We start from the raw sequence: 13230 nt of genomic DNA, 5'->3' as shown, positions 1-13230 counted from the left end.
ATTCATGCCATTCTCCTGCCTCAGCCTCCTGAGTAGCTGCGACTACAGGCGCCCACCACCACGCCTGGCTAATTTTTTGTACTTTTAGTAGAGACGGGGTTTCACTGTGTTAGCCAGGATGGTCTCGATCTCCTGACCTCGTGATCCACCCACCTTGGCCTCCCAAAGTGCTGGGATTACAGGCATGAGCCACCGTGCCCAGCTGATGTGTTTTACTTTTTTAACTTTAACAATCTTTAGTAATATTCTCCATACTAGCCAATTACAAAATGTACATTACAGATATAATACATCTATTGGCCAGCTACAGCCTGGCCAACATGGCAAAACCCTTTCTCTACTAAAAATACAAAAATTAACTGGGCATGGTGACATACACCTGTAATCCCAGCTACTTGGGAGACTGAGGCATGAGAATTCCTTGAACCTGGGAGGCAGAGGTTGCAGTAAGCTGAGATCACACCACTCCACTCCAGCCTGGGTATGACTCTGCCTCAAAAAAAAAAAGAATATATCCTTACTAAGAGATGAATGCAGCTAAGAGTTCATGAAGGACATTCGGAAGGTAGTAAGAGGCACTGGTACAAAATGATTATGCATAAATCCTTTGAATTTTCTATTTTATCCTTGTAGAGAGCTGTTTTCATATTTTTCCTAGTAAGTCAAATGCTCCACATTTTTTAGTACAAAAAGATAATGTATATTTTGTAAATTGGCTAGTATGGAGAATCTTAATAAAGACTGTATGTAAAAAAAGTAAAGCACATCAATGGCTAGACGTGGTGGGTCACGCCTGTAATCCCAGCACTTTGGGAGGCCGAGGTGGGAAGACCGCTTGAGTCCACGAGTTCAAGACCAGTCTGAACAACACAGCAAGACCCCATCTCTATAAAAAATAAACAAAATTAGTCGGGCATGGTGGCATGTGCCTATAGTCCCAGCCACTCAGGAGGCAGAGGTGGGAGGATAGCTTGAGCTTGGGAGGTTGTGGTTGCAACGAGCCATGATTGTGCCACTGCACTCAGTCTGGGCAACAGAGCGAGACCCTGTCTCAAAAACAAACAAACAAAACACACACACACAATCAAACTATCTGAACAGCAAGATCTAGTTTTTGTTTTAAAAAGGAGCCATACACATATGTACACACTAAAAACACTGGAAGGGTATATACAACAAACATTAACTGAGGTTATTTCAGGATGTAGGATTGTCAGTGATTTGATTTTTACTTCCTTCTTTACACCTTTCTGTTGTGTGAAAACAAGGAATATGATGATGTTATAGTCGGGGGGAACATCCCATCACTGTGGTTTATGTAATGAAAGCAACATACGGCCATGTGTCCTTGCTCTGGCAGGCTCTGATGAGAGAGGGCTTCGTTTTATTCATGCTGCCTGGTTACTAACCAGAAAAGTCAAGTTGTACATAGTAACCAAAGAAACCAGGCTAAGACTCTTACAACCCGTGTTCATGCTCTGACTGTGCTGGTGTCTGCTACCCTAAAGTCATTCGCTCTTTGGATCTCGATTTCCTTATCTGTACAAGACAATGGTTGGATTTAATAATTGCTACAAGTGCCTGTTTCTCAGTTTTCAAAAATCTCAGCTCTGATGCAAACCCACAGGAATGATGGTAACCGATCTCGTTTTAAAAGATTGGGTGCGAAGTTGCAGGGCGGTTGGTTAAGGGCCTTCAACCCCCACTTCCCTGCATCCCTCATGAATCACTTTCCATCAAGGTAGCAGGCACATCCACTTACATTCTTCCTGCCAGCAAAAATGAAAGCCATTCTGAGTTCAGACACAAGACCAGCATGGGTTCCCGTTAGCAGAAGCTTTTCCAAAGCCCTCACCTCAAGCTAGACCCTTTGTTCTGGGCAGGATTTCAAAGCTTCTCCATGACCACCAAAAACATCCAGTCACTTAAAAACAGCTTTGGAGCAGCTCAGGCCAGCACTGAGCAATTAGGCATTCATGATGCCCCCTGCTGTTGAGTGGTAATTAGTTTAATGAAGGACTATTAAAAACACATAAAAATCTCAACCAACAAAAATAAACAAAGCAGCCAAAGTCAGTGTCTTACATGTGTAATTGGGCCTGCATGTAATGTAATGCTAATGCAAAGGATGCCCCACACAGGCGTTTAGAAATACACATGTGTGCTCCCTAGGAGCCCAAGCGTTTAATTGGCTTCAATTTTTAAAAATGCTCATTGCATATCATGACCACACATATACACACGATGTTAATTCTAGAGAGTAGTTTTAACTTCTGACTAAAAAAAACCGTATTCAATTGATGAGAAAGCATAGACAGGCATTCTTTCCACCTTTGCAACTTCCATCCAACACACACAGATGACTGGTGGATTGCCTAAGCTCCTCCCCAGGTGCTCACATTTCTGAAGGGTGGCTTTTTGCTGCAAAAGGGATGACTCAGAAGTGGCTCAAAAGGGGCATTCACATTGAGAACTTTTTATTTCCCCGAATCCCCCCACTCTTTTTTGTAGATGGTAGTGAAATGAAGGCAACTTGGATTGTGAGGGGGAAGGAGCAGGTAGCTGCTGCCACACGGCTTCCTGCTGGCTGTTCCCCAAGTCCCCGCAGAGTGAGGGACAGACAGTGCCTACGGCTTTAAAAGCCAGCAGTCAACAAGTCAGGAACCCAGGTGTGGAGACCGCCCTTTACCTCAAAAGAGGGGAAAAAAAGGTAACATAAACTATATATACTTACGATTTTTGTACTTTTCTGTATGAAGTACCTCTTAAAATTTACATTAAAACAAACAAAAATACACCTCCAACCAAAGAAATCAGACACAAAAGAGTGTATACTGTACAGCTCCACTTATAAAAATCCAGCAAGCCCCTGGTCAATGGAGAGAGCTTCTTTAATCACATCTTCTCCCTCTAGAGGGCAAAGCCAAAACCATTCTTAGAAAAATCTCTACTAGCAGCAGATTATTTTTCCCCTTCACAAGAACAACCAGCCAAACTAGTAGAGTAGCATAATTCAGAGGGAACAAGATCCTTTTCCTGCTCAGGATGAAGTGCGGGAGAAAAATGGGAATGAATAGAATCATTTGCTCCTGGGTGAAACTCTACCATCAAGGAACTCCCATACTTTCCAAATATCAACGCTGCCAACTTCCCAAAGACCAAAACATCACAATCCCCCCATATTTACAAGTTAAAGCAAGCCACGAGTAAGAGAGGAACTGAACCACCCAGGAAAGGCTGCAGCAAAACAGGAAGTTATAAACAAGGCTCTCAATTCACTATTCTTCGCTGATGTGGGTGCACAGAACACAGAGCCCATTCTTGAGGATTAGACTCAATGATGCTAACATTTGCCTTGCTTGATGAACTCCTCCCCTGAGGCTGACTTTACCTTAAGCGCACCACAGAGTTCAACAGTGTCTGCATCATCAACAACAGTAATTCGAAAATTTGGAGTCTGTAGAAGTTCTTTGAAGAGAAGGCCGTTCTCCATTACTTTGCTGCCTGTCAAAAGGTTAGACAAAAAGGATATTAATAGTGGTCTCTAATCTTAATTTTCACACCTAATACCCTTTAAAATAACTTTCTACTTACTAGAAAAGTAACATATGTTCATGATAGGATATTTAGAAAATACATAGGAGCAGAGATAAAGTAAAAATATCCCGTTTCCAATAGAGGTGATCATTTACAATTTGACATACATTTTTAACTGACTGAACGTGAATCTAAAGCTTTTCTTGGCCAGACATGATGGCTCACACCTGTAATTCCAGCACTTTGGGAAGCTGAGGCAGGTGAATCACTTGAGGTCAGAAGTTAGAGACCAGCCTGGCCAACATGACGAAACCCCGTCTCTACTAAAAATACAAAAATTAGCTGGGCGTGGTGGCGCATGCCTATAATCCCAGCTACTTGGGAGGCTGAGGCAGGAGAATCTCTTGGACCTGGAGGTGGAGGTTGCAGTGAGCCAAGATCGCACCATTGCACTCCAGCCTGGTTGACACAGTGAGACTCTGTCTAAAAACAAAAAGTTTTTCTCAAAATTGGGAACATAACATATACGTGGTTTCATCATCTGCTTTCTCTGACTTTGAGAAGATGGAAATGCTGTCAGAGTACTTGTTTTTGCTACCACTATATTCCCCTCCTTTGGGACAGTGCCTGGGATGTGATGACGTTCACTAGTTTTCACATATTTATTATAGTTATATATATTTTTTTGTTTTGGAAATCTTTGATTAAAATATAAAAACAAACAAAAATAAAGTCTTACACACAAAGCCTGATGTGAAATCTGCTGTGGTTGGTGGGGTTCAGGGTGAGGTTAACCAAATCCACCCTACCCAGCTCTAGAGAGACTGAAAATCAGGATCATAAGGTTTACCAGCCAAGTCCTGGCTCCCAAATCAGTGTCACCACACAGAGATAGCAGAAGGCACACTGAATACTACAGCACTCGGGCTCTGTCTGCCTCGAGGTGGGAGACCAGCCGTTCCCAAGCCTGTCTGCACAGAACAATCATCTGGGGATCTTTACAAATACCAAAGCCCACGCCTCATCTCAGACCAATTAAATTACAATCTCTGGAGTGGAGCGGGCACCAATCATTTTTGAAACTCCCCAGGTGATTCCAATGGGCAGACAAGTATGAAAACCTCTGATATAACCTCCTTCAGCTTCTGCTTCATCGTTAACAATACTACGGTACAGCTAAATGAGAATCCTATATGAAAACAGTCTTTCAGTGGTAAGAAGCACTCAGAGATCCCAAGTAATAATCATGGAATCAGCTGACATTTGCATGCTTATTTTTTTATTTACTTATTTTTTTGAGACGGAGTCTCCCTCTGTCACCCAGGCTGGAGTATAGTGGCGTAATCTGGGCTCACTGCAACCACCGCCTCCCGGGTTCAAGCAATTCTCCTGCCTCAGCCTCCTGAGTAGCTAGGATTATAGGCACCCACCACCACACCCGGCTAATTTTTGTATTTTTAGTAGAGATGGGGTTTCACCATGTTGGCCAGGCTAGTCTTGAACTTCTGACCTCGTGATCCACCCATCTCAGCCTCCCAGGGTGCTAGGATTACAGGCGTGAGCCACTGTGCCTGGCCATGCATGCTTATTATTATGATTTTCTCCATGTACAGACAGGGAAACAGAGGCCCAGAGAGGTTTGCCAACTTGCCCGTGGTCAAACAGCTGGTAGAAGGAGTGCCCAAATTCTAACCCATATACTGCTCTAGCTGCCAGGGCCCATGGCTGAGTCTCTATCCTATGCCACCTCTTGGGGATGGGAAGAGAGAGGATAAAACAAGCAAAAATCAAACAAACATACATCAGAATTAGAGCTATACATTTCCAAAGCACAAAAAAGCATGATTATCAGCCAGCACGGTGGCTCACACCTATAATCCCAGCACTTTGGGAGGCTGAGGTGGGCAGATCACAAGGTCAAGAGATTGAAGCCATCCTGGTTAACACAGTGAAACCCTGTCTCTACTAAAAATACAAAAAATTAGCTGGGCATGGTGGCACGCACCTGTCATCCCAGCTACTTAGGAGGCTGAGGCAGGAGCATCGCTTGAACCCAGGACGCGGAGGTTGCAGTGAGCCGAGATCGCGCCACTGCACTCCAGCCTGGGTGACAGAGCAAGACTCCATCTCAAAAAAAAAAAAAAAAACCCCAAAGAAACAGCAAGATTGTCAACAACTAAAATTACACCAAGAAGTGACACAATGTCAAAATAATCCAGGCCATGTGAGGGTTGAGAGAGGGTGGGGAGTGGATGAAATGAGACTGGCTCAGTTAATCATTTCTAAAGATGGGTGATGGGCACGTGAGGTTCAGGATACTGCTCTACTTTTGTTTTCTGAAAAGTTTCATAATAAAACACAATATCTACACCCAATACTTAGAAACACAGGCTACTCTGTAGCATTACTGTTCTTTCATTTAGCTGAGTTCTCCTTTTCCAAATGTTAGAACTATGTCAGTTTGTGCAAACTGTTCTCTTCCTTTTTAAACAGTCCACCAGGCTGTCTAGGTGACTCTGCAACATTCTTGCATCATCTGGGTTGGGTAAACCAGCTTGGGTAAACCAGCTCTTGGCCCCCACATCATATTACAGCCTCACCGTGTCTCTCCTCCCACTGCTCAGTGCCTCCAACGCAAAGGATGCTCCTGAACATTGCAGACTGGCCCCTCCCTCAAGTCACTTTAATCCAGCTGTCTGCAGCTAGATGCTTGGGTTGCTGGTGAACAAACTGAGGAATGGGCAGGGGAACGCACACTCTTGGCTTGCCATAGATACAAGGTAGGGTCTATGGGTTCCTCTGTGGCTGCAAATAACACACAGTGTCCATCCAAAAGGTGGGCTTGTTTTACAACAATCTCATATTTTCTCAAAGGTACCTTTTAAAATTTATTACCTTAAATCATGGATAAGAGGTACTAACTTTATTTATTTATTTATGAGACAGAGTCTTGTTGTGTTGCCCAGGCTGGAGTGCAGTGGCACTATCTCGGCTCGCTGCAATCTCCACCTCCCAGGCTCAAGCGATTCTCCCACCTCAGCCTCCTGAGTAGCTGGAACTACAGGCATGTGCCACCATGCTCGGCTAATTTTTGTATTTTTAGTAGAGATGGGGTTTCGCCGTGTTGGCCAGGCTGGTCTCGAACTCCTGACCTCAAGCAATCCACCTGCCTTGGTCTTCCCAAGTGCTGGGATTACAGGCATGAGCCACCACGCCCAGCCCACTAATTTTATTATTAATATAATACCAGTCATAAGCCAGTATGTTGGCTTACGCATGTAATCCCAGCACTTTGAGAGGCTGAGGCAGGTGGATTGCTTGAGGTCAGGATTTCAAGACTAGCCTGGTCAGCATGGCAAAATCCCATCTCTATAAAAAATCTCTACAAAATCCCATCTCTACAAAATTCCCATCTCTACACTGCACTCCAGCCTGGGCAACAGCGTGAGACTCTATCTCAAAAACAACAACAACAACAAACCCCAGTCATAAACAGTGACATGGCAAGCAGGGACTCAGGGCACCTGTACAGAACAGATCATGCCGGACACCCATGTGGGAAGGCTGCCCAAAACTCGATGTAAACCAAAGACAGGAAAATCCCCTTTCTCTGTCACACCAAGTTTTAGAGGCAATTAACCTATTTAATAAAACTCCTTCAAAACCCTTATTTTAGTTTGTGATTCCATATGTGTTTGTGTGCTTAGAAGTTCCATAAGGAGCTTATGTATTCTAGACATTTGGCACCATGCCTGATACATAAGAGGGTTTGAAAGATATTTGTGGAATGACTGGATAAAAAGTCTCAGAGTCTGTGGTATACCCCAAGAACGAAGGGAGACCTCACCACAAGAGGGCACTGTAGTTCACCATGACAGGATTTTGAAGACTGAAGCTGCCCTATCTGAAGACTCAAGGGGGTCACGATTCCTGAACCTACCATAATTTAAAATAGTCCCTATGCATCAACAAAGGATGTCTGGATAACCACACTGCAATTATCAAATACAGAAAATGTAATGTTTACGTAATATTATCTAACATACAATCCACATTCAAATCTCACCCATCACCTCTGCATTGTCTTCCACAGCAACCCTCCCTGCCCAATCCAGGATCCCACACTGCACTTAGTGCTCATGTCTCCTTTTTTATTTTTAGAGAAAAGGTCTTGCTCTGTCACCCAGGTTGGAGTGCCGTGGTGCGATCTCTGCTCACTGCAGCCTCCACCTCCCACGCTGAAGCAATCACCTCAGCCTCTGGAGTAGCTGGGACTATAAGCATGCACCACCACACCCAGCTAATTTTTGTATTTTTAGTAAAGATGAGGTTTCATTTGTCATGTTGGCCAGGCTGGTCTCAAACTCCTGACTTCAGGTGATCTGCCTGCCTTGGCCTCCAAAAGTGCTGGGATCACATGTATGTGCCACCATACCTGGCTAATTTTTGTATTTTTTGTAGAGATGGGATCTCATTATGTTGCCCAGGCTGGTCTCAAACTCCTGGGCTCAAGTGATCATCCCACCTTGGCCTCCCAAAGTGCTAAGATAATAGGTGTGAGTCACCACGCCTGGCTTAGTAATGTATCTTTAGTCCTCTTTAATCTGGGACACTCCTTTAGCCTTTCATTGTCTTTCATGACACTGACTTTTTTGAAGAGTCAAAGATGTCATAGGCCTGTTGTTTTGTAACATATTCCTTACTTTGGGCTTGTCTGATAGTCTCATGATTAAATGCAGGTTATAGACCAGGCACAGTGGCTTGCACCTGTAATCCTGGTCCTTCAGCAGGCTGAGGCAGGAGGATCCCATGAGGCCAGGAATTCAAAATTAATTAATTCAGGTTACATAAAACACTTTTTAAAACACCACTTTCATATTCCATCACTTTCAATGTTTTACTTAATTTTTCTTTTTTAAAGAGATAGGGTCTTGCTGTCACCCAGGCTGGAGTGCAGTGGCATGATCGTAGCCATTGCAGTGACTACAGCCTTGCTCAAACTCCTAGCCTCAAGATGATCCTCTCACAGCAGTCTCCTGAGTAGCTGGGACTCTAGGTATGTACTACCACACCAGGCTAATTAAAAAACATTTTTTTTTCCTTTTTTGGAAACTCCCGGCTACATTTCCCAGGCTGATTTCAAACTCTTGGCCTCACAGGATCCTCAGCTTTAGCCTTGCGAGTAGCTGGTATAACAGGCATGAGCTACTCCACCCAGAAATGCTTTACTTAATTTAATTCAGGTCATCAGTGCCTACCACAGTCCACCCCACAGACAAGGCATAGAAGCACCAGGTAAAGAAATGCCAGAGGGAAAGAAATGTAACTTGTGTGCTTTTATCTGTCTTTTCAAACTAAAAAAGCCTAATGCACCCAACTAGAAACTTTCCTACAACAAACAGGGCTAGAGTTACAGCCAGGATTCGATCAGGAACTGAGACTGGAGATTAAGATTTAGTCTTCCAGAATGAACTGGGAAAGGATTACTGGCAGATACGATTGAGTTAGAATGAACTAGTTAATAATCTCTTTGTGAAAATATAAGTAATTATATAACAGTTTCATAGGCTACATTAAAACTGCAGATGAATAAAAGAATTAACTGTAAAAGAATAAGACCTATTCATTTACGTATGTACTAGGATACATACATAAACAAATTTTTTCCAGAAGAATATTTAGAAACTGCTAATAGTAAAAGCCATTAAAAAAGAATGAAATCAGCTGGATGCGGTGGCGCACACCTGTAATCCCAGCATTTTGGGAGGCCGAGGCAGGTGGATCATGAGGCCAATATGGTGAAACCCCGTCTTTACTAAAAATACAAAAATTAGCTTGGCGTGGTGGCACATGCCTGTAATTCTAGTTACTTGGAGGCTGAGGCAGGAGAATCGCCTGAACCAGGGAGCTGGAGGTTGCGGTGAGTCAAGATTACACCACTGCACTCAAGCCTAGCGACAGGGTGAGACTCCGTTTCAAAAAAAAAAAAAAAAAAAAAAAGAATGAAATTATGTCCTTTGCAGCATGGATGCAGCTGGAAGCCATTATCCTAAGCGAGTTAACACAGGAACAGGAAACCAAATACTACATGTTCTCACTTATAAGTGAGAGCGAAACAATGGGTACTCACGAACATAAAGATGGCAATAACAGGTACTGGGGACTACTAGAGAGGAGAGAAAGGAGGGAAGGATTGAAAAACTACCTATTGGGTACTATGCTCACTACCTGGATGACAGGATTAGTCATAACCCAGACCTTAGCATCACGCAATACACCCATGTAACAAGCCTGCACATGTACCCCTGGAATCTAAAATAAAAGTTGAAATTATAAAAAACAAAAAAGAAACTGCTAACAGTGACTGGGAAGAGAGAAATGGATGGGAAATTACAATCTTAGTTCTACTTTTCCACCTTCTCATGGTGCTTGAAATTTTTTTTAAACCTGTGTATCACTTTTGTAAATGACAACCTGGGCAGGTCATATCACAGGCTATTCATTTCTTCTTTACATTATTTGTGATACTTCTCCTCTCCAAAAAATACTGTTTTCCAAAAAAAAGTTTTGTGTCCAAATATATGGAATTGTTGATGGAATGCTATGCAGTTATGAGGATGTACAGTATGTTAACAGACTCTGAAAGGTTTTTGTTACATGTTCAGTGAATAAAGCAATTATTAAACAGTATATGATTTACTACAAACATAATAGTTTGTACAAATAGAGAAAAAGGATATATAACAAAACTATCAAAGTTTTAAAATAGCTTTCTTTTGATTATCTCTCTTTTTTTTTTTTTTTTTTGAGACGGAGTCTCACTCTGTCGCCCAGGCTGGAGTGCAGTGGCTGGATCTCAGCTCACTGCAAGCTCCGCCTCCCGGGTTTACGCCATTCTCCTGCCTCAGCCTCCTGAGTAGCTGAGACTGTAGGCGCTCTCCACCTTGCCCGGCTAGTTTTTTTGTATTTTTTTAGTAGAGATGGGGTTTCACCGTGTTAGCCAGGATGGTCTCGATCTCCTGACCTCGTGATCTGCCCATCTCGGCCTCCCAAAGTGCTGGGATTACAGGTTTGAGCCACCGCGCCCGGCCGATTATCTCTATCTTCCACAATAATCATGTAAAATACCTCCATAATTAAAAATAAAAATTAAGGTAGAAAATTCCAAAAAACCCTAAAAAGTCCTATGTAGAGGCAGGTGTAAGAATCTGGAGCTACATTTTCCTGCCCATTCATCTCACGCAAGCGAGCCTGACTGACATCTCTCAGAGCTTCCTTTTACAAAGCTGCCAAGGAGAAATGATTCATATTGCTTGCAGGTTTGACAAGGGGGAAAGTAAATTCTGTAGTGGTAGATAAACTTTTGCAAAGCATCTGAAAATACAATAATATTACTCTTCCAACAAAGCATCCTTTAATATGGTACATGGACACTTGAGAATGAATTCTCAAAGCCCCTTTTAAAAGAAATGAACATTTTCATAACGTCAATGTGAGAACAATGTATCTACCCTATTATGTAAGAGTAGAAAAGGCTTACTATTTCAGGAAAGAAAAGACTCAAATGTGTTCCTGGCTTCTACAGTAGTGTGGAATCTTGGGGCAGGTAATTTATTCTCTCAGTCTTATTATTCACCTGAAAATGGGGGTCATTCAACCCATGTTTAGATCTCATTGGAATCAATGAGGATCCAGATACTAGTATCTGTAAGAAAAGAAAATTTGCGTTTCCAAGGCCAGGGGACCCCTACCATGGATGTAGCCACCTGTTTCTTGGTACAAGCAACCTTGCACCTTTGTGTTTAACCTCAATAATTCACTGTTGGATCACAGCAAGTCAGAATGGTCTTCTTGGCAGTATTCATTTATATTCATTCTGGAGGTTGTTGAAACACTTCAGTCCTACAAAATAGCCTCCTTATGTAAACCCCCGCCCCACTGAATGCCCACTTAGGAACGTTAAGAGGGACAGTGAAGAGTCTATTACAGAAAATATCAGAAATGGAATATGTACAAGTTCAAACATCAAATGTCCAGACTCCTGGGGCCCCTCCCAGGCAGTGCTTACCAATGGTGGTCTCACAGAACTTCTCTGCAGCCACCTCATTGGCAATGTTGGCTCCCATCAGCACACTGATGTCAATGCCCATCTTCTCGCGGATGATGTCAGAAATGAGTTTCAGCCCCTCGGGGCCCTCGTCTATGCCCTACAAGGATGCCAAGAAGTTAGGAGAAAACAAACCGCCAAATTAAAGAGACATGGGATAGCAGATGTCCTATGGCTACACAACTTGAAAAATGTCTCCTACTTACAAGAGTAAGCATCCATACTGCCTATGTACAGCTTAAAGAAGAATGAAATGAAGAAAATAAACATGTACTCATCACTCGTGTTAAGAAATAGAATGTGACTGTCACCACTGAAGTCCCCTGTGCGTCTCCTCTCAAGTTCATCCTCCTTCTACCCCTGCTCCCCAGCGTGAACCACTGTCCTGAATGCTGTATGCATTGCTCCCTTGCTTTTCTTGATTATTTTACCACATCGGATGGTCCCTAAACAATGTTGTATGTCATTATCCCCGGTGTTTCAAGTCTATACAGAGAATTGTGCCATTCACCTGTGCTGTCTTGAATTACAATATCGTTTTACAGATTCACTCATGTGGCTGCATGAAACTTCTGGTTCGTTTCTGTTCACTTACTGTAAGAACAGTATTCCAAAATGAATAGTTCACATTTCATTTGCCTGTTCTCTTGCTGATGACATTTGGGTTGCTCTGGTTTGCCTTCATGACATGAACATTCATCTGTAAATGCTCTGGCACAGCCTCTCTCGGGAGTTCTTCTTGTTTTTTTTTTTTTTGAGACGGAGTCTCGGAGTCTCGCTCTGTCGCCCAGATTGGAGTGCAGTGGCGTGATCTTGGCTCACTGCAAGCTCTGCCTCCCGGGTTCACGCCATTCTCCTGCCTCAGCCTCCTAAGTAGCAGGGACTACAGGCCCCCGCCACCACACCTGGCTAATTTTTTGTATTTTAGTAGAGACGGGGTTTCACTGTGTTAGCCAGGATGGTCTCGCTCTCCTGACCTCATGATCCGCTCTTGGGAGTTCTTAATCTTTCCAACGACATGGGCCTTACCCCTGGTAGTCTGGTGAAGTTTATGGACTCATTCTCAGAATTTCACAGGCATAAAACCAAATACCTAAAATAACCCAGGAATCCAATTATGTTGAAGTTTGTTTAAAAAACAAATTTACGATAAAGTAATATATGCACTGTTTTATTAATGCAATTAGAAAAAGATGTCATGGCAGGTCTAATAATTATCACAATTTCCAAGTAGTGACGAGTATAAACGATACCTTGAGATATCGGAAAAAAGTATAAAGTGAAATGAAAGCCCTGTGACTCCTATTGACAACAAGGTCTCAGATCCTGCTAATACTACTGTTCCTGAAACGTTGGCTGTGAGCTGCATTCACAAATGAAGAGAATGTTCATTTCACTTACAGGTTAAAATGAATTAGAATGCAGGGATTTTTTTTTTCCTCTACAATTAAGTGCATGAACTTCCCGCATTCACCCTGTGGACCTTCAGAGGTTGTTTGTGGAGTTCTGGTTAAAAACACACGCTTTAGGCCGGGCGCGGTGGCTCAAGCCTGTAATCCCAGCACTTTGGGAGGCCGAGACGGGTG

The 13230-nt window shown here is 43.0% G+C and overlaps 1 protein-coding gene across 1 annotated transcript in view; it reads right to left on the bottom strand.

Moving 5' to 3' along the window:
- Positions 1-13230, bottom strand: part of GPD1L (glycerol-3-phosphate dehydrogenase 1 like) — a 72246-nt gene that overhangs the window by 19311 nt on the left and 39705 nt on the right. The window contains exons 4-5 of the mRNA XM_033212890.1: positions 11606-11744; positions 3392-3504 (exon numbers count right to left, since the gene is read on the bottom strand). Coding sequence (XP_033068781.1) covers positions 3392-3504; positions 11606-11744 — 252 coding nt within the window. The remainder of the gene's footprint in view (positions 1-3391; positions 3505-11605; positions 11745-13230) is intronic.

Source organism: Trachypithecus francoisi, unplaced genomic scaffold, assembly GCF_009764315.1.
Source record: "Trachypithecus francoisi isolate TF-2019V2 unplaced genomic scaffold, Tfra_2.0 Lachesis_group0, whole genome shotgun sequence".
Taxonomy (NCBI): Eukaryota; Metazoa; Chordata; class Mammalia; order Primates; family Cercopithecidae; genus Trachypithecus; species Trachypithecus francoisi.
This window is presented reverse-complemented; position numbering and strand designations above follow the sequence as displayed.